The 20,201-nt window shown below is 37.8% G+C and overlaps 1 protein-coding gene across 1 annotated transcript in view; it reads left to right on the top strand.

Annotated features, from left to right (window-relative positions):
• The window catches only part of CCDC73 (coiled-coil domain containing 73), a 71,634-nt gene extending 51,514 nt beyond the window's left edge, over positions 1-20,120 (top strand). Inside the window, exons 13-20 of the mRNA XM_063397398.1 lie at positions 2,058-2,162; positions 6,110-6,220; positions 7,716-7,847; positions 10,138-10,173; positions 11,665-11,833; positions 12,187-13,710; positions 16,440-16,573; positions 19,244-20,120. Coding sequence (XP_063253468.1) covers positions 2,058-2,162; positions 6,110-6,220; positions 7,716-7,847; positions 10,138-10,173; positions 11,665-11,833; positions 12,187-13,710; positions 16,440-16,573; positions 19,244-19,453 — 2,421 coding nt within the window. The 3' untranslated portion in view covers positions 19,454-20,120. The remainder of the gene's footprint in view (positions 1-2,057; positions 2,163-6,109; positions 6,221-7,715; positions 7,848-10,137; positions 10,174-11,664; positions 11,834-12,186; positions 13,711-16,439; positions 16,574-19,243) is intronic.
• Positions 20,121-20,201: the final 81 nt, after the last annotated feature.

The following is a 20,201-nucleotide window of genomic DNA, read 5'->3' on the forward strand; positions in this document are numbered from 1 at the left end:
GAACATAAACATTTAGACTATTAAGGAACACCTTTACATCCCTGAACAAAGTAAGGACTGTCTTCTCTTGCTAACTCAGGAATGTTCCAGGAAAAAATTTTTTTTTAAAAAAGGCTATGGAGTCAAGTATCAAATGTAGCAAAAAAAAGAAATTTGTTTCCTGTAATAACAACATAATGCACTGCTTTGCAGAACATTAAGCCTGAAAAGGGTGGTTGTTTTTTTTCCTTTTCTTGAACAGTTGCAGAATTTTCACTCTGCTGTTCACAAAAGGGAAGAGGTCAGAGAAGTGTATCGTTGTTGGTGCCAGGGAGGGACAAGAGCAGTATCTTGCTGGCATGCCCATAGAGCACTCATCCAGGAGCACTCTTCCAATTTATAAAAGCCTGTTTGCATTTTGAGCTTGCTTTTAAAAAGTGCTTGCCAATAAACACATGGAAAAAAATGAGAGACACACTCAGGCCTCATTATTCTCCCAGGCCTGACTGCACTAAAAGCATTTCTATGAGATGTGTGGAGCATAATTCGTATGCATATTTGCCATGTGTTATCTAAGAGAAGGATTCTGGTTTGTGTCTCTCTCTTGTTCTGTGTGAATTGTTAGGGTTTGTTTGGTAGGTTAGTTTGAACATATAGAGGGTGTGGTATAGTCTGGAGAGGGCTCTAGTGTAGAGATGAGCTTCATGTTTCCTCCAAGTGCTTGGGTTAGAAGACACGGAGTTCTGTGTTGTGGAGCACTAATAATTAATAATTAACCTCAATTAACTGAATTGTTGGCTTCAGTGGTTCTTGGACTTGGGCTAGAAATACCATCTAAATTACAGCTGATGTGTACGAAACTCTATCAGAGGAGCAGTCTGGTCTATTTGAGAGAAAACTGTCCTAGATTTAAAAGATGTGGCCAACTCTGCTACTGATGTGTCACATGACACTGGCCAAGCCGTTTCACAGCTCTGCAGTTCACTCTTCTGGTTGTAAAATTGAACTAAAAATAACTTCAGCTTCAGTGAAAAAATATTATTTATACATGCATGAAAGGAAAGAGAGTACACTGAAATACTGATTTTATTTTTATTAGATAGCTGTATCTGTGTATCCAGTAGAACCAAAACTAGAATAATTTGAAAATATTTTGCAAGTATGTCAAATTACTTTGTTTTAATATGTTCCTCTCTCAACGTATTTTGAAGCAACTGAGCACATTTAAGATTTCTTTCCGCCTGAAGCTCAGGGTTTTTTTCTGTACGGGTCTTCTTTTAGTAACTGCTGTAAGTGGTCTTAAGGAGCGGGTGATGATTGGCTTGTCTGGGTCATTCACTCTGTCTTTGCAACTTTGGAAATGTGATTTGTAGTGTTCAATAGAAAATGGCTCAGTTTCCAGCAGACTGCAACACACTTCATGGCAGCACTCATGGCACCTTCATCAACTCAAATCAGCTCACTTTGGGTGCCTCATTTTTTACAACTCCCCCTTCATGAAGTAACAAGACAGTCTTGAGGAAGGTACCACAAAAGTTCAGAGCCTGACAGTAAAATATTATATAGCTGCACCAGATGATGCAAAGCTAATGGGTGGTAGTTCACATCTATTATGATTTAATTCAGGAGATACAGAATAATTTCATGTTAGGGTGATCCACTAATGGAATAATTTCTTTTGGATTTTCCATATTTTTCAGACCTGTGATATGGTAAGATAAAGTTATTCTGTTTGTCCTGAATAAATCACAATGAGGTTGGATTTGATATCTTTTAATCCAAATTTATGCTGTATAAATATTGGGTGGTTTTATAGGAAAATTCTCTGAAAAAAATGTTACAGTTGTTTATATTAATGTTAACTTCTCCATGGTAAAAGGTCAGAAAAAATGGGTGTTGTTCTGATTTCTCCCTACAAATTTTCCCTGATGTTGAGGTTGGAGTACTTTTTTTACAGACATGATTTTTGAAACACTGACAGAATAAAAAAAATAACGTAAAAGACATAAATAATCTAATGTTTAAATTCCAGAAACAAAATCTTTCTCAATATTTTCTATTCTGTTTGTATTCATAAGGAGATTCTCAGCTCTCTACAGTGTGTGCAGGAGCTGCTTCAGCGAATAACGCAATCGAATGCTAGAATGGAAAGTGAATTAAGTGCACTGAAAGAAGACTATCAGGTCAGATTTTTCTCGATTAGACAAGCTGTTACTATCTGTTATGTATTTTTTAAGTCCAGGGCTGTTAAAGACATCTGTGTGCCTTTCAGAACTTTTGACCTCACTTCCATTGCTCCCTCAGCTCCTTAACTGTCAGCACGAACCTTGAAGTGCTTTCCCTCTTCTCTCCCTAAAGTAAATCATGGTTGCCATTTTTAGCAGCCATTTCTAGAGGGCAAAACCAGAACAGGGTTGCTTTCAAATACTGAAATCAAATTATTTTATGACTTATGTTCCTTGTAATTTTCATATAGGTACACGTTTCTGGGCAACATTTCAATTTTCAGGTCTTCATTCATAGCAGGAGCCTGAGCTCAGTTTTGTTAAAGCAGAGGGCCTAAGATAGAGCATTATCTTAAGCCCTTTCTTGCTGTGTTTTCTGGCATCATATTTATGCTAGAGGAGGGAAGTAGTCATGCTGGAGAGTGCAGAGTTGCAGCACTCCTCAGTTCCTCTTTGTCTTGGTTTAGAGGAAATTTAGGGAGGAAACTTTTGAAGTGATCCTTTAGAAGCAAATTTAAGCGGCATCTCCTCCCACCAGTTCGGGAGACATAAATTTCCTTTGAGAAAAGTGGAATAAAAATAGTTTATTTAACAAGCAAAGTACTCACAAACAAGAAAAGAATAATAACATCAAACAATGAAATTTCTTGATGTTCTGAAGAATTTAGAAAATCTTTCTGTAGTTCAGTCATTTTTGTGGGTGTGTCCTCGGCTTTCTCAGCCCCTCCGGGGCTCGGGTCCGGGGTCCCGGCCCAGCGCAGCTTGCGGGGCCGGACCATGGTCTTGGTGTTCTCGGACCGAACAATAGGTGAATTCTGGCCTCAGCTAACTGGAAAAAATCCCAAACCCTAATTAAAAGCAAAGGACAGCTCCCTCCCGCTGTCCGTGCTGCAGACAACACAGTCCGTGAGAAGGATGCGGAGGAGTGAGCGCAGGTTCTGCAAACAAACTGCGCGCTTCTTCTGCGCCCCTTCGCTCTCGGAACCGCTCTTAAAGGTACAGAACTTAGCATCCAGCATAGACACAACAGACGATTGCGGATACAAGCATCATAAAGTCACTCTAGGACACACTTTCAGCTTGTAAAAGCAGCTCAGAACAGTTCAGATTCCACATTTCAATAGCTGTCAGTGCACTGAAGGTTAAGGTCATATCCATTCCCATCAGAGGTGCCATGCAGAGTTCAGGTATAACCACTGACTGCACTATTAAAAATTATTATCTACTGTTTGCCCAGACATAACCACAACGATTCCACTCTGTGAAGCCAAGGAGTTCAGTTAATTTCAAATTGAACTTCCAGTGTGGATGTATACTTTTGTTTCTAAGTAAATGCTTCTATGCTAATTTGAAATTTTTCACTCCCTTAAGACTTTACTCTTAACAGGTGTAAACAGCTTGGCTTCTGCCACAATATAAACATAGGACTTCTGTATTTTGATGAAACAAGTAAGGTTGAAGGTGAGCTATGTTCTCCATCAGAAAATGGCTAAAATCTCCCTAGCAATGAAAGCATCTGCAACATTTTTACAAAGATTAACTGAACAACCCTTTGGCTGTAGAATTGCCTAAGTAGCACGATTTTCTGTAGCTTCTGTTATTTGTATATTGGGTCCAGGGAAACAGCTCGATTACTTGCTATTCATGCAATCCTGTTTTTTGTTAAAGTAAGAAGGTAATGTGCTTTTTATTTTTAAGGATAATTGAAATTGCTTTGTAGATTAAAATAAAGGCTGAAGATAATTCATATACAACCTTACTGATGATGACTTTGATAATACAGGAACCCTTTAGTCCTTTGTGTCAGGACTATTGAATAGCAAGTGTATTTTAAAGTGCTTTTGTGTGATAGCATTTCTGAGCTATTGTTTCCCCTCTCAGATAAAGTTTATAGTATGCCTTAAAGCTCTAGTTAGAACAGTAAATGGTATCTGTGAATCTTCTCTTTGAAGACTACACATAAATGTCTACAAGTATGGCCTGCTTTCTTCTTGTTATGGTATGAACAGAGGACAAGTCTGTTTTGCAGCCTGTGCAGGCCAAAAATTGATTTCTGGTTGCAATTATGCTAATTCTGATGAAAGCCTGCTCTGATTTGGATCTGTTTATGTTAGACATTGGGATGGTGTTACTGTTTGCTATTGTTCTAACTACAGCACAAACCACTGCTGGTCATCAAAGCTTCAGTGCAGTCCTCAAAGGTAACTTCAGGCACAAATACTTTAGATGAAATGGGTGTTATAAGGCATGGACAACTAATGAGAGGCTTTTGGTTCAACTTTCACTATTTAAAATTGTGTAAATGGACCTTCTTTTTCAGTTTGATACAATTACCGTGATATTCCAAGGAATGAGTCAATGTTAGCTTCTTATTTTGCATTTTTTTAAAACATCAAATGGGACTTATAAAATAAGGAGCTGAATACGTGACTTAAAAAAAATTCTTTAACAGATGACAGAATCCTTGAGAATGTAAGGAATTCAGGTATTCCCCTGCGTGTACAACTGGCTTTAACATGTGATCAGTTCCATACCTCTGCTACCTCTGATATTTTGCCCTAAGAGCTATGCTGTGAGTAACTATAATAATCCATCACCAAGGAGGTTGCATTTGAGGTACAAGGAAAAGCATCCTTGGAGTTAAGAACAGGTTCATCAAAGAGAGGAGGTCTTGCACTCCTGGTTGTATACAACTGGATGAAAGATACTGTGTCAGAGTGGGATTATTCAGACAATGTATTGCTGAATTGTCCTATTTTTTTGAAATACATTATCTGTCAAAGAAGATCCATTGTAGTCTTATGCATAGCTTTGCCCACGTGTACAGAAGTGAAAGGTGGTTTGAATTTTCTTAGTGTTAGTACTTGTAAAATATAATTTTATTAACAGTGTAGCTAAATTGCCATGGGCATTTTAAAATGGGTGAGTGAATCAAAAAGTGGACTCATTTTTGGTTAAAACATTTAGTAAAAAGGAACTGGTTTGGAGTATTGCCTCCATAACATTTTTCAAGTGGGCTTTCAAAGAAGCTCAGCAGAATCATGAATATGTAGCTGGTCATACAGCTTCATGCATTAAAGTGATGCTTACATTAGCAAATATATTTGAGTCATCTATATAGCAGGTAATGGAATGCAGTGAGTCTTATCTTCCATATTGTTTCCCATAAAAATATGATAGGATAAAAATTCCAGGAGTACTTGATACATGTGTGAAGTTGCTGTCAATTTACACAAGACTCATTTAATTTAGCAGAGGAAAGCTGAAAGAGTAAATCCAAAAACGTTGCGAGTACTCTTGTGGTAGTATAAAACTTAATATTACTGTTAGTTCAATGCATTCCTATTTCAGTGACCTAATAAAAATAAATTAAAGCATAATCAGATATATACTTCATGTTGTAGTAGACATGTTTTGGAATGTAAAAATCATATAGTTTATAAGAGAGGTTAATAAACAATTTGGGATAGAAAAACTTACTTTAATTATAAAAAAAATTATATTAAAATTAACTGATTAAAAAATATATTTTTCCCTGTCAGTATCCAGTAGTTTTTTCTTTAAGTACAGTGGCTCTGGATTATGCTACATTTCATATCTCTCATCTCTGGACTTTATATTACTTTTTCAGCACATTAAAACTTATGCAGTGAAACTGAATAATGGCAAGTGTTTTTATGCCCTTTTATAGCCATTTCTTTTTTCATAACCTCCCCCTGTTTCCTGTTAGCTAAACTATAAGCACCTTTCTGTTAATTTATGAAAATTATTGTTGAGATAGCACATTATCACTGATCTGTATGGCACTTGCAGCATGTTAGAAGCAAAGGTCCAAGCAACATAAAACACATCAAAATTCATTAATGTGGTATTGATTATTTTTTGGATAATTAATTTTATTGCAGGCCCTTGAAAGAGATAATGAGCTGCAAAGGGAGAAGGCAAAGGAAAATGAAGAAAAGTTCCTTAATCTTCAGAATGAGCATGAGAAGGCACTAAGAACTTGGAAAAACGATGTAGGTTTATTAAATTAAATGCTATAGTATGAAAAGTTTTTTGGAATAGTTGTCAAGCATTTCAGGTAATTCCTAAAAGCCAAAAAAACCCCGCAGAAATAATGCAATAAAAACAACTAATTTCTTCTCCAGTAATACAGACACTTCTAGAAATTCATATTTTTAAAGGTAGACTTAGGTTGACTTCTGTCCTCTAGAAGGTCAGTGCTCTTCCTGCAGTTCTGATTTGAAAGGAATTCTTCAGTGTGGAGTCAGGGTGAAAGGGGATAAGAAAAGGTGTATGTCTGGAATTCACTGCTCTGGACACCCAAACAAAAATTTGTCTTCTATATTTGACATTCTTTCTATTACCTCATTACTTTTAAAGAATACTTCAGTAATTATTTAATCCAAAACAATTAGCAAAACATTGTAGCTGTAAAAATTGTCAGCAATAATAAATGCATGTTTAGATGTAGGAAAGATTAATACCACTTCAATAAGGCAAGATCTGCTTAATGTGTGGAAACCAGACTCAAAGCAGCATTTGTTTATTAGTCTGTCTTTTTTATTTCTATGTGCTTGGCACCTACTGCCAAAAAAGTTTTGATTTTGGTAGACAGATTTCCAGGGAAGCTGTGGGGAAGTGATGGGAAGTTGTTCCTGTAATCCTGTTGTCCAAGGCTCACTCCTTTGAGTGCAGCCACCATGGGGATGACTGCAGCCATGAGACCACAAAACAGCTGAACTCTTCTGATGCTCAGTTCCCTGAGAAGATTTGATCTCCCTGATTTCTTGCAGAATTTTGTACCATGATTTCCTCTATAGACATGGGAATTTTCCCTTCTTATTTCTCAGGAACGTTTGCATCTATTCTTTAGAAGATAATTGCTATTCCTTTTCATATTTCTGCTATGCCTAACTAGAAATTTTGTCTCCTAAAGTAAATAATCAAGGATAAAGTTAACACTGGTCTGAAAATCTTTGTAAATGAAGTGAAGGTATTTCTGTAAAATCGCCCTTTGGTTCTTTTTACAAGTTGTAGTTTGGACCATTCAGTTGGTTCTAAATACAAAAATTTAACTGTTACAGATGTACTGAGGGAGCTCTGGATACTTGAGGCTATTTACAGAAGTGCTTAGCAAATTATTTGCTGTTGTGGTTTCTTGACAATGTAGGTGGAGAATGAATGTTGAATCTTACATTTATCTTTGAGCCAGAAAGGAAGAAATCTACAAATACAAATCTCACTTTTTTTATGATCCTTGCTACTAGCAGTAAATGGTGAAACAAAAATCCAAAACCAATTAGTAAAAGCTATAATCTCTAATGGAAATGTGGTTAAAATTTTGGTTTGAAGGAAAGGGCTCAATTACTTTGTAGAAAGAAATTCCTTAGCATACTTTCTTTTAAGGATGCATCTGCTAAGCTGTTGATACCTTTGAAAAATGCTGGTTTACCTATTAGAACATGCAGTAAAGTGTTTGTGTGCTCTGTGTATTTGCAATTATTACAGGAGGAAAACATGAGGAGAGAAATACACACAATTAAAAATGAACTGAATTCCCTTAAAGGACTTCAGAGACATCTTGAAGATTATCATCCTCCTCAGGAATATCAGCATTTCGAGCAAGTGGAAAATCTGCAGGTAAGTGTCTTTACTAGCTGCAGTGTGTCTTGTAAAAATGTCAGAGAACTAAAGTTATGACAGTTTTTCTAATCTTGTCTGTCATGTCCAGTGATCCTCCTTTGACATGGCTCAACCTAAAACTTCATGTGACAATGACCCTAAATATCACTGAAACTTACTGTCCCCACAGAATGTTCTCCTTTCATCAAGAGGGGTGCTTACATTATAGAAATGTCAGCTAGAACTTCATTAATGCATTTTTACCTATCAGACTGCAGTTAACTAAAACAACCTGTCTTTACTAAATCCTGTTTCACAGACGTATTTTCCATGGATATTTCTCAAATACTGGGGCAGATCCAATTGACTTCATATGTATGTAAGTTCCCTGGAGGTGTGGAAGTCAGTCCACTTCTACTGAGAGGAAGTTATTTCAGCTTCTCTAAAATCTGTAGCATGGGACAGATCAGAAGGTTGTTTTTGTCAGTACACAGGTTATCTAAGTTCTTCAGTTTTAGTTTGAGAAACACCAACCTTTATGTCACATTCTAGCTTTAAGAGTCATCAAAGGCACAGTGTGCTCAGGAGGTGGTGAATGTAGGAGGTGAAAGACTTTCATGCAGTGCAGGCTGAACTAGAATGGAGCTGGATTGTTGGGTGAACCAAATCCATGTTCAGCTCTAGGTGCAGGGCACATATGGGAAGTCAGCAAATGGTTCAGCACACAAAGACAAAAGGAAGAACGTGTAGCCCTGCAGCTCTGAGTTATCCCATGATCAAACTGGATTGCAAATTTGTATTAGTCTTCTGTAAGACTGAAAAAATTGGGCAGAGTCAGAAGCCATAAGAAACCTTCTCTGTGCATTGAGTGTTCTGTTGTTGTGTTCAGTACTGGTTATACCCATTTTCCATTGACTTTTACAAACAAGTAATGATCTATCCTTCAAACAATGGAAAACTCATTTTTCATGTATACAATCTTGTTTTTAGTTTTAAGAAAATAGGAAGACACTAGAAGTGTAAAGACAGATAACTATTTCAGAACTAGTCCATGAATTGTCAGTAAAATGACAAACAGTAAAACTATTTTAGGATTTGGAAGAACTTAAAATCAATTTCTTCACAATGCACGTACATATGTATGTTTATAGCTCACACACAGACATACACATATACATGGCTGTGGTGTGGGCTTAATAGTGCAAGAGAAATTAGACCTGAAATGATTACTCATTGTCCCAAAGCTGAACTCTACAAGAAATAATGCAAATTGTTCATCTTTAAAAAATCACTGTTTCTTTGAATGGAAATGGAATACCCATTTTCTTTAGGATGCAGAAGCAAAATGATGAGGCACTCATGACAGACAGTACTGGTGCTTACTAAGGTAACCCCATGGGTTTGAAAGCAGGAAAGCTCAAAGAATATGCTCGTAAATGCAAAAGAAGTCAGATGTCTTCCAAATATACATCTTACACTGTCTTATGGCATATTGCCACACCACTTTGTGTTGTACAATCATTAGATTTGCAAAGCAAGGCAGGTTGGACTGAGTGGAACACTGCCAAGAAACTGAAGCTGCAGCAGATCATATTGGTTATTCTGATTTGTGGAATTTCACCTTGTATCACTAACGAGTCAGCATCTAGTGACACATAAAAAGAAAATGTTTTGGCGTGGATTTAGATCTTCACTGTGGTTCCAAGTGTTCTAAGGAAATATGTTTATACTTATTTATACACCTGGTGCAATCTGAAATCCCTGTGGTTATTTGTGGGGCATGAAATTCAGAATGTACTTAAACTTCTTCACACTAATCACCTCTGGAATAGTTATTAATCAAAAGATATCTTTAAAAGAAAGGTACAATGTCAGACCTCATTACAGACTTGGATTGCAATTTAGTTTAGCCTTATCATGCTTCACATTTAGTTTGATATACTTTGTAATTCAGCTGTGTACCATTATAGAATGGGGTTACACCCAGCAATGGCTTGTTGTAATTCTTTTGTGGGTGTATGTACAGGGAGATCTGCTTTTCAGAAGGGTTTGAATTTCATACTGTGAAACAGTCTGTTGAGGGAAAGGATATTTAGGGATATATGTGTTTCTTAGATTTTACTAAATCACAGTTTAAAAGTTTTGTTGTTTAGGTATTTTAGTTTATCCATCTTGGACCTATTTTTTAATGGCTGAACAGCCATTTGAATTTATTGAAAAGTAGGTTTCTTCAACCCATCTGAAAACCTGGAAAGGAATAATGAAACCTTTCTGCCTTTCTATGAACACTTTGTCCTGTTTGTTTCAGATGCAGTCACCAGCTCAGCCCATACCAACAAATGTGGTAAGTTCCACTGCAGTGGCTGTCTTACTACTGTACAAAAGAGTAAAGTACACAGTTAGAGAGTGGTGTTTGGTGTTTCTGTCTGAAGAAAGAGCTCCTAGAAACAAAAGATTGTAAGATAAATACAGCTTTCATGAAAGAAAAAGAAAATTTCTACTATTTGTATTCAAAAAGCTTCAAAATGAGATGCCAGGGCTATATAGAGCAAAGAAGCAAAATTAATTAAAAACCTAGAAAATAAAAGGCTACAATATATATAATTTCCAAATCAGAGTGACAGGGAAAATAATGGTAAAACATGAGTAAAAGAGAAAGAAATTTCAACTGAAACTTCAAATTGAGGGTGGAGCATTTGGCAGAGGAAAATGATTTTAGGACCCTCCTCAATTTACCCTGACTCCTCCCTCCCTTGAATCGGCAAAGCTGGGAGCATCAGGATGTTTCTGTGACCTGCAGGAAACCATTCCTGGCAGATTTGTGTTCTACATCCCCTTCTCTGCCAGCACTGCAACAGCTCAATTTTTTAGCAGTGCTGTCTCCGTGCCTCCCTCCACTCTGCAATATTCTCTGTCCTCCCCACACACCCAATGCCCAAGCACAGCTCTTGTAGCTCCCTCCCACATCCCAGCCTTCCTTCTGCAACACCTCCAGTCACCCAAGTATCTTCAGCTTTTATGGGCTAAGCTCCCTCCCACATCGGCCTACTTTTATATCCTATCTTTAGGGCAAGAGCCAGCACGTGCTCCTGTCTTCAGCTGCCAAACTGTTGATGATGACAAAGGATGCATCCCCTTTTCCTTTTATTTTGGTGGGATTTTATTACTTTCACTATTCAGGCCCTAGTTTCCACAGAACTTAATTGACTACTGCTTTCAAAACTGAACACAAATACAGATGCAGTAGTAGACCAGTGATTTAGACTTTAGGCAGACAAATCTTTCAGGCTTCCATTCTTGTTGAATTTGGCTCAAATTCATGTTAAAAAGCTATTTGGGAAGAAATGAGGAACTGAATGTCAGGGACTGCAAATTCAGGAGCCTTATTTGCCTGTGAAATGAAGTTAAAAGTCCTGGGCAGTTTGCTAGAAAAAGATGTTGTTTATGTGTGTATGTGTTTGGGTGTAAGCAGCAATCATGCTGTTTGATTTTCCCCACATGGAATTACTGAGTCGGTCACTGAGTGGGCCAGCAGAGAGAGGGAGTGATCCAGTCACCACCTGTACAGCACAGATTCCTTCTGCTGAGGAATTCTGTCAAACGTGTAACTTTGTGGACTGTAATATAGCAGAACTTGATTTCTTTCCTACTCTTCTAGGGTATTAGTCTGCTTTTTCCTTTTCCTCTGTTTACATCTACTTTTTATACTTCAGGTCTTTGTTTTCCATCAGAATTGTAAAATTAATTTAAAATTTCAGTCCTGAGCTTTTTACCTAATCAGTAACTATAGTAAATTACTCAAATACCTATAATCTTTTGTTCCTCCTTATGCTAGAGTGGTCAAGAACACTCAAAAGACAGTGAAATACAGGCTATTCAAAAAGAAAATGAGTTTGTGCAGTCTGTAATAAGAAAATATGGTAATTGTGGAAATGAAGAAGAAACTGAAGTGAAAAACACAAGGGACCAGTCTTCAAGCATTGAGGAATTAAAGACAGAACAAAGTAATCTTCCATGGATAATAGAGATAAGTAGTATTGTTAGGAAAGGATAAATGTTTTCAGATATAGTGTAGCACAAGAGAGGGTTTAAATCCTGAATTAAATGGTCATATCTAAAATCTACAGAATGTTAATGTATTCTCTGCTCTCTCAGTTTATAAATATTTTGCAAGTTACCACAGTGCAATACTTACCTTCAGTAACTCTTTGATGAGATGTGTGTGTAATGTAAGATGTCAGTATTGATATGGACTAATCCTGAGTCCATCTCTCTGGAAACTCTAAACTGTAAAAATAAAGCATTATATAACCTATGGGTTATCAGTCACTAACTAAAGGATACACTCACTCCACAGATTCACAAGTTCTTGAAAGCAATTTTAAGGATGAAATTAATGTTGCTAGCCCTTGTGAAGTAAAGCAAAGGGAGGCTTCTCCCAGGAACACCATCTGCACAGATACTGATTTAATTACCCAAGGACACCCCTCAGAAATGCTTGTCACTGGATGCAGAGAGGCAGAAGATGCAGGAACAACACACAGAAGGTTACCAGATGAAAACAATGCAAATTTAGATCAAAAGCCACGGGACAGCACTGAGCCTTTGGCAGCACACCACACACAGAGAAAGAAGGAATCTTTAGGCAGTGCTGAGACTGTAGGTACTGACAGGAAAAATGGAAGTCAGGAGACTGGCACTAGCAAGGGAGAACTGTGCAATACTGCTGCAGATGAATCAACTTGTGCCAAGGCAGATGCAAACTCAGACACCAGACAGCACAACAGAATTGTCCTTACACCTGAAGCACCCAAACCCGAGTCTGAAGCTGTTCTTTGCACTGAGAAGAGTGCTCTGCATGAGAGAAGTACAGACAACCACCAAGCTAAGGAACTAAGTTTTGACATCCTACCTTATACTAAAGAGAATTCTCAAGCAGAACACCAAAAATGTAGCTTGCTGAATAGTGACAATTCTGTAGGCAGTGGATTACATAAACCAGAAAAAACCTTAAATCTGAGTGGTTTACATAGAGATAGAGTTCCTCTGGAACAGATACTTGTAGATGCTGAAGGCAGAAATAATGACAATTCCAGAAACATGAACAGCACTGGTCTGCCAACTGATGCTCAACATCTACCAACTGTTTGTTATGATAATGCAAGTGGTGATGCAAAAGAATGCAGAGATAAGTCTCTCTTAGGTACTTTTCATTTATGCCCCCCAAAAACTGAGAGAGGAATAAATGCAGATGACATACAGAGCAAGCAACCTGAACAAAGCAGTGCTGAACAATCAGGGAATGCTACAAATACATGGAGTTCAAATGCTGAAGCCAAATCTCCAGTAAAAGCTGATGGTCTCAAAATTGCTCATAAAAACCTCCCAACAGATAGGGCAAGCACAGATAAAGTAATTCCATGTAAAAATGTTAACAATGATACTCAGATACACTCCATCAAAACTGGACATTCCCTGGAGATTAATGCTTCAACAAACAACACATTGTCAAAAGAGAAGAAAGACTCGTGGAATAGTACGGTTCCAGGAACAAAGTTTGCTGAGGGTCACCTGAAAGAATCATGCTCTTTACCCATGAGAACATCTGGAAATTTAGTAAACATAAGTGTAAGGTCATCCTTTGATCTTTCAACCTCAGATAAAAAAGCTGAGAAAACTGCACTATACTTCAAATTTTTACCTCTCAGTTCTTGTTCAAGAGTAAATCAAATGAGAGGTCAAGCTCCATGGACTTCAGCTTCCAAGAAGCCTTCTCCTTTGAAAGACAAACCACCATGCTTAGTGGAAAACACAAACACTATTTCAAACACACAGAGTCAAAATCTCAGTGAAAACGTGGACAGTGGAGAAACAGGACAAGGTAAGAAAATATAAGCATTAATGTTCTGAACCATGTAGTGCTTAGAAAAATTATCAGAATGTGAAATTTCTATACCTAAGCTTAGTGTAGAAAAATGTAAACCTCACATTTTAGTTATATGGCAAAAAGGTGAGATTGCTGTTTATATTGTAAATGCAACTAAACAGCTTTTGTTAGCTGGTCAATCAATTAGTTGATTAATTTTTTTTTCTCATATTTCCTTTTGTGGCATAACAGCAGTGTAATGACAAACTGAATTTTGATAGGCATTTCTAACCCTAATGTAGAGCATATTCCATCAGGGCTCTGCATGGATCTGAAAAGCACTGAGCACCTTTTGCAAATTATTCACTGTTCTCATCTTGCACCAGAATTAGAGTACATTTTGAATCAGTAGATGCTTCTTTGAATGGGGCTTACAGAAATTTACTTTTTATTTTATCGTACATCTCTAATTTAGATGGACACTTAAAACCATCTGGATGTGTTGAGTGTGTGCAAGGACTTTATATTCTGTCAGGCTCTGGAAAACATGGAGCTTTAAGTGCTCAAGGAGCTTTTTAAATCTCCTACTATTGGCATTTGGTCATTGTTTGTTGAGCAGTATTTTGCACATACAAAATAGTAAATATGAACTTTATTCCACGGATTTCTAAATCATTACTGAAATGTGGAAAAATTATATTTGAGATCTGTTTTGCAATAGAAAATGAGCTGGTAGATTACCCCAAACCTGGAGCCCTGGGTGCTTAGATGTTTTCCAAAGAGCAGGATCCACAGGACAGGGTGTTTGTGTCTATTTGAGTTTTTGTTGGTGCATTGTTTTCACTTTTGACCCTTGAACATACCAAGAGCAGAGTGGACTCCCATTCTTAGTTTTGCAGCCAGTGTCAGACAGAAACCCAGCAGTCTGGTTTCTTTACATTGTTCTGTTGTTATGAATTTAGCTCTATAGGCGATTTTCTGTCCTTGGTCTCCTGCCCAGGGATATTTGTGTGCAGATGCACGTCTTTTGAAGTTCAGTTTCAGACATGTCTTTGTCCCTAAAACAGTATTAGTGGTAGCAAGGTAGCAGAATCCTGATCTCAGATGGCATATTATCTCTTTTAGTAAGGTGAATTTTGGTGTCTGTTTCAATAAAATGAATGTCTAGTTACACGGTGTTCTGCATGTATCTTTTCTGTAAGAACAGATAGTGCTATCTGAATTTCTTCCCTGTGAGTTCCTCCTCCTCCTCTTGTCAGAAACCTTTCTGTATGCAAAGTCCTGGAACTCCAAGTGACTCTGAGAGATTCATCCAAAGGAATCGGTAGGGAACTAACTCCAGTCGCTCAGCTGAGTTTGCCTAGTGACCAGACCTCTTGTATTCCAGCCAACCTTCGTGGTGAGGGTCGTGGTTTGTGTCCCAGATGTGCCTCATGCTGCCAAACTGAGACAGGTCCCTCCTTGAGCCTGCTGCGCTCTCAGAATGCTGCACCTCCATGGGATTGTGGGGAACCTCCCAGTGAGGGCTCCCACAAGCCACAGTGGTGCACAGCACTGCAGCTCCCAGTGTTTCTTGTGCTTGGGGTTTGTGTTCTTTTGTTTGCAGGTCTTTTCCCAAATGGCAAACCTGCAGTGGAATCCTGCAGGACACTGTTCAGTGTTCCCAGTGGAATCCTGGGGACACTGAACCTACATTTTAGGGGTTTTTTTTACTGACTGGAGCACAAACCATTTAGCCACGTGGGAGAGCTAGAGGTGAAGAGAATTGGTGAAAGAGTTTAGTAAACCCAGCTGAGGGAATTCCTTCTACTGCCTCACCACAGTGCAATTTACTATTTATACGCTGGTTCCCAGAGAGCAGATGCTCCACATCAGCAAATGAAGGAATGAACTGGGAATGGGAAAGATCTTCCTGGCAGATGATTAAAAAAGAAAACAAACACATAACCATTTTCCTCTTCCTCCCAAGAGAAAATGTCAGTATTCTGAAATAACTGTTACATAACCATGAAATAAAATGTATCTTCATAGCAAAACAAGATGCAGTGATCTACAGGCATCTGTGCAGTGACAAAACAGCTCCTGCTTGCACTGTGAGGAACTGTGAAAGCATCCTTGTATTTTCACCTTGCAAGGAATTTGATACTGGTTTTAACAGAATCTACTGGTGCTGCATAAAGCCTCTGATGGACTGGAGGCTTACACTTGGCTGTGATTAATCTACTCACCTGCCTTTCCTACCTTTAGTAGATGGCTGTTGCCTGGCCACCTGAAACATCAGATACAGCCATTAACAAAAAGATTCCTTATTTAAAATGTTTTTGATTGTCTGAAAAGCTTTGTGTTAATGTCTTTTATTACAAGTCACCCTGGAATATCATGTTATAATGGCATTAACTATGCATTTTATTATCGTTATGAGAAAGTGAGTTTAGAGTAATAGTGCTTGAAAAAATATATTCAGTTAGAATATTTAGAATACATACACTTTTCTGTCATTAACTTAATATGTGAAAATGAGAGAAAACATTTTTAATCAAAGTAGAAACATACCTCATCTTTAGAGAAAATTAGATGAAGCAACTGAAAGAAAAAAATGAAGGGCAAACGTCTAAAACAAAGATCCAGTGATTTAAAACAAAAATATTTGATTTTTTAAGATCAGAGGTAAACCAGTTTAGTTATTCACAATTAGTGCCTGGAGACTAAACTGCAGTTGTTACCATTTCCTTTTTGTCAATCAGGTTCTAGCAGTTTCAACAGAGCTGCCAACACTTTGAATACCTCTAGTATCCACCGAGAGCCCCAGGGAGAGCCTAGTGAAGAATGGAATGCTACAGCAAAGGCTTTTTATGATTCTTCTTTTCCCACAGAACATGTAAGTCAATTAAAAATATTGCAGACCAGACCTCAGTGAGCTAATTCCACAGATATTTGTACAACTGTACCCATCTGGATACTTTAAGGCTGAGTCAATCTCCGAAATAATATCAAAAGGGCAACAAGACACCATTTTTCACAATTAAGGTTGATAGAAAGCAGCAGGAAAAAGTCACAGCATATGAATCAAACAGATGCTAACCAGTCTGTTTGGGAGGGGAGGAAGAGGCTAGTCCACTGTGTACCCTAATAAAAATCATCACCTACAGTGAAAGTAAAGGAAAAAAAAAGGGAAATAGTATGTAAACATATAAAAACATTGTTTCCTCTATTACTTATAGGATGATATAATTTAAAAGAATCCATGAAAGAATAAAAATTCAGCACATCTATGAATTGGAGCCTATCCATTTATCACACACTGCAGTTATGTGATGCCCTGTTTAGGGTAATATTATTACTGCTTTGGAGGGTAACATGATACAAACATGTAAAAACTTGTTGTTTCCCAGTGGCTCGTCACTGCATTTTCCAATCTCTGTTAGACTCTGGAGCCTGAACAGCTCTAATTGCTCTATTAAAATTTGACCCAATGCTGAATGTATAATCCAAAAGTGACACAGTAATTTACAGCTGCAGTTGACCTTTCCTTTTTAGAAGAGGTTCTAGAGGTATTTCTCAGGTAGTTAGGGCTGTCTCTGGATGAAATGTACAGTGGTTTCAAGTGACCAAGTTGGCTGATTTCAGCAGATAATCAGGTCTTGATGCCATCAAGACTCTGAAATTCACAACATTGATGTTTTAAATTACTCGACTTTCCTTCCTAGCCTGTCTCCACTTGTGAAGGACACTGAGGTGGATTTTCCACCACACACAGTGGTGCTATTTACTGTGTGTCTTTTGCTTTTTCTCAGAGGTGGAGCCAGGAGCTGAGTGAACTCCACCATGTAATCCACAGCTGAGGCAAAGCTGTAATTCATTATCTGATTGTGGCTGTGTCTGCTTTGTCACCTCCAAACTAAAGCTCCTGCTGTGCTGGCTAAGTAAAAGCAGAGATGGACAAGAACAGTGCCTTGCTGGTTTCACCTTAGATTTTCCAAATCCTTAACTACAAAATCTCAGCCTGCAATAATGCAGAGCACTCCCTCCTTTCTGTGTTGGTGTCACTCTAATACCTTCTGTTCTCAGCTTTGTCATTTTAATGACCAATATAAACAAGCTGTTGGGAGACTAAAAATGGGCTTGACAGTTTTCTGCTGCTTCTAATATGCATGTTTTGTTTGCTTTGACTAACATGCATGATTGCAACTAGAGCAGGCTTAAGCCTTCTGCAATTTGGGTAATCTCATTCAACCACAGTACAGTACTCTAAAAAGGGATAAAAATTATGAACAAAGGCTACAGGTGCACTTACAATTCTAGTAAAAATATTAAGAACTGTTTTAAACATTAGTCTCTCCATCCTTAAGTACCAGGGTAAGGATGAATAAGCACCCCCAGCTCAGTTTAAACATGCAATTTTCAGTACAGGACAGATTCAGCCCCACAGTTTGCTACTCCATAGAGATTTTGACTAGTTTGTTGCTCAGGCCTTGGGGAAAAGCATGAGAGAATTTATAGGTTGAAACTTAATGCTCACATGGAGAAGTTACTTCCTCATTGAAAGGGAGATGCCAGGCATTACTGACCCGAAGTATCAAATACAAATGTAATAAAGAACAATTTGCATGAATTTCATTGTTCATATTTCAGTCTTTAAGAAATGCTTGTGCATTAGGGAAGGTAAGCTTTAGCACAAAATTAATGTGCTAAAATAAAGGTAGGCCTTAAGAGTTTGCTGGGGCACAGTTGCCTAATGTAAAAAAAAAAAAGATTGAGCAGAGGGAGGTCTCATCTTGTGATCCTTGCAAGAGGAGGCCCCCAGCACAGGAGCAGAGTCTGAGAGGTCACCTTGCAGATCCCCTGCAGCACTGGCTCCGTGCTGCACCTTGCTCAGGTGGCTGGTGCTGCTGGCTGCTCCCCCAGAGCCACACAATCCCAGATTACAAGTGGAGAACTCATCATTCAAATGTGAGGCTTTTGCTCATCAGGCAAAAAAACTGTTTCCCTACTGTGTTGCCATCTGTCTTTGATTTGGATAGATACAAAGTAGCTAACAGTAATATATCAGAGTAATTAAAACTATTAAAAGAACAAAAAGATCTTTAACATAAAAAAGCCAACCTATTACAGACCTTGCATTACTGATGTTTGCTTTCTAATCTATACAGTGAAGTGGAGAGGGAGTGAACACCATAAACCTCATGATTTTGGGTTTTGTTAATCAAATGCTTGCATAGCAATAGAAATGTCAATTGCAACATTAAACTCTTTAATTAAGCTATTTATTTTGCTAATCTGCATTCTAATACAAGCTTGTCTTTTTTAAATCACACTCTCGTACCAAGTCTTATGTTAAGGTTTGGTTTATAAAAGCGTAATTGTCATTATCAAGTTTCCTAAATTAAATACGACGCAAACACTTCAAATTAAACGTCTTTTTTCCAGTGGATTTATTTTCCTGTTAATATTTCCTCGTTTGCCTAATATTCAGCAAAAATCCAACAATCTGAACCTTTGTATGCGAATTTCACTGGGTTATCAACTGCTAACATTTGTATTCTGTCAGGTTAAAGAAGGATTTGCTGCTTCACAGAACAAGCAGAGGTTTTCTCACATGACTGTCACTCCCGCAAGAAGTGAAAAAGCACTCAAAGGTGAGGACAGCTGCTCTCTTTGGAACTCCACTATACAAAACCAAGTAGGAGGAATTGAGAAATTACTGAATTTGGAGAGACTTCATTCAGCAAGGAAAAGAAAATATGAAGAAGGCCAGTGAAGATAAGTGCCAGGAGATAAGTATTCCTTAAGGCACAGATAGATCACTTACCTTTACCCAGATTTGTCAAGGTATTCCTACAGAATCTGGTATTTATGTGTAGTTTCATGTTTAATATTGCATGTTAACAGTTCTTATGTTCAAAAATGTATACAATTCCTACTCCTAATGTTAGTTCTGGTTCTGCAATCAAGTTATTATTGGCTTCGCCCAAAGTTAAAAAGTTTGTAAGTTAATGTTTTTATATATGTTTAGTACAATTAAATAATTACTAAACCGTACCCTTCTCCTGCTCCTCAGAAGTTTTGGCTGAAATAGTTCAATTCATTGTCTCTGACAGACTGCTCATTCGGTTTTCAGGTAAAATCACCCCCAACTGTTTCAGAATACAATGGGTTCTGCAAACATTTACAACTACTTCCAGCAGTTCTAAGTGGCTGAAGAACAGAAAAATCTTCTGCTTACCTGGACTGCCAAATTATTTAAATATATCTGTTGTAGTTTCTGTAGTCTCACATATCAGTGAGGTCTCTTTCAACAATGAGGGATCAGGTATGATTACAAAGATAAGGCAGCAGATCTGACTTCATGAAGCTTCACTTCTATTGGGTCACACTTCTCCTCCCTTGGGTCTAAAGGAAATTTTCTCTTACTTTAAAAAAATACTTGCACCACCTTTTTCTGACCTCTCTCCCTTCCTCCCCACACCTCTTGCACAGAAAAGTCCCCATACTGTAAAAAGAACAAA

Source organism: Prinia subflava, chromosome 5, assembly GCF_021018805.1.
Source record: "Prinia subflava isolate CZ2003 ecotype Zambia chromosome 5, Cam_Psub_1.2, whole genome shotgun sequence".
Lineage (NCBI taxonomy): Eukaryota > Metazoa > Chordata > Aves > Passeriformes > Cisticolidae > Prinia > Prinia subflava.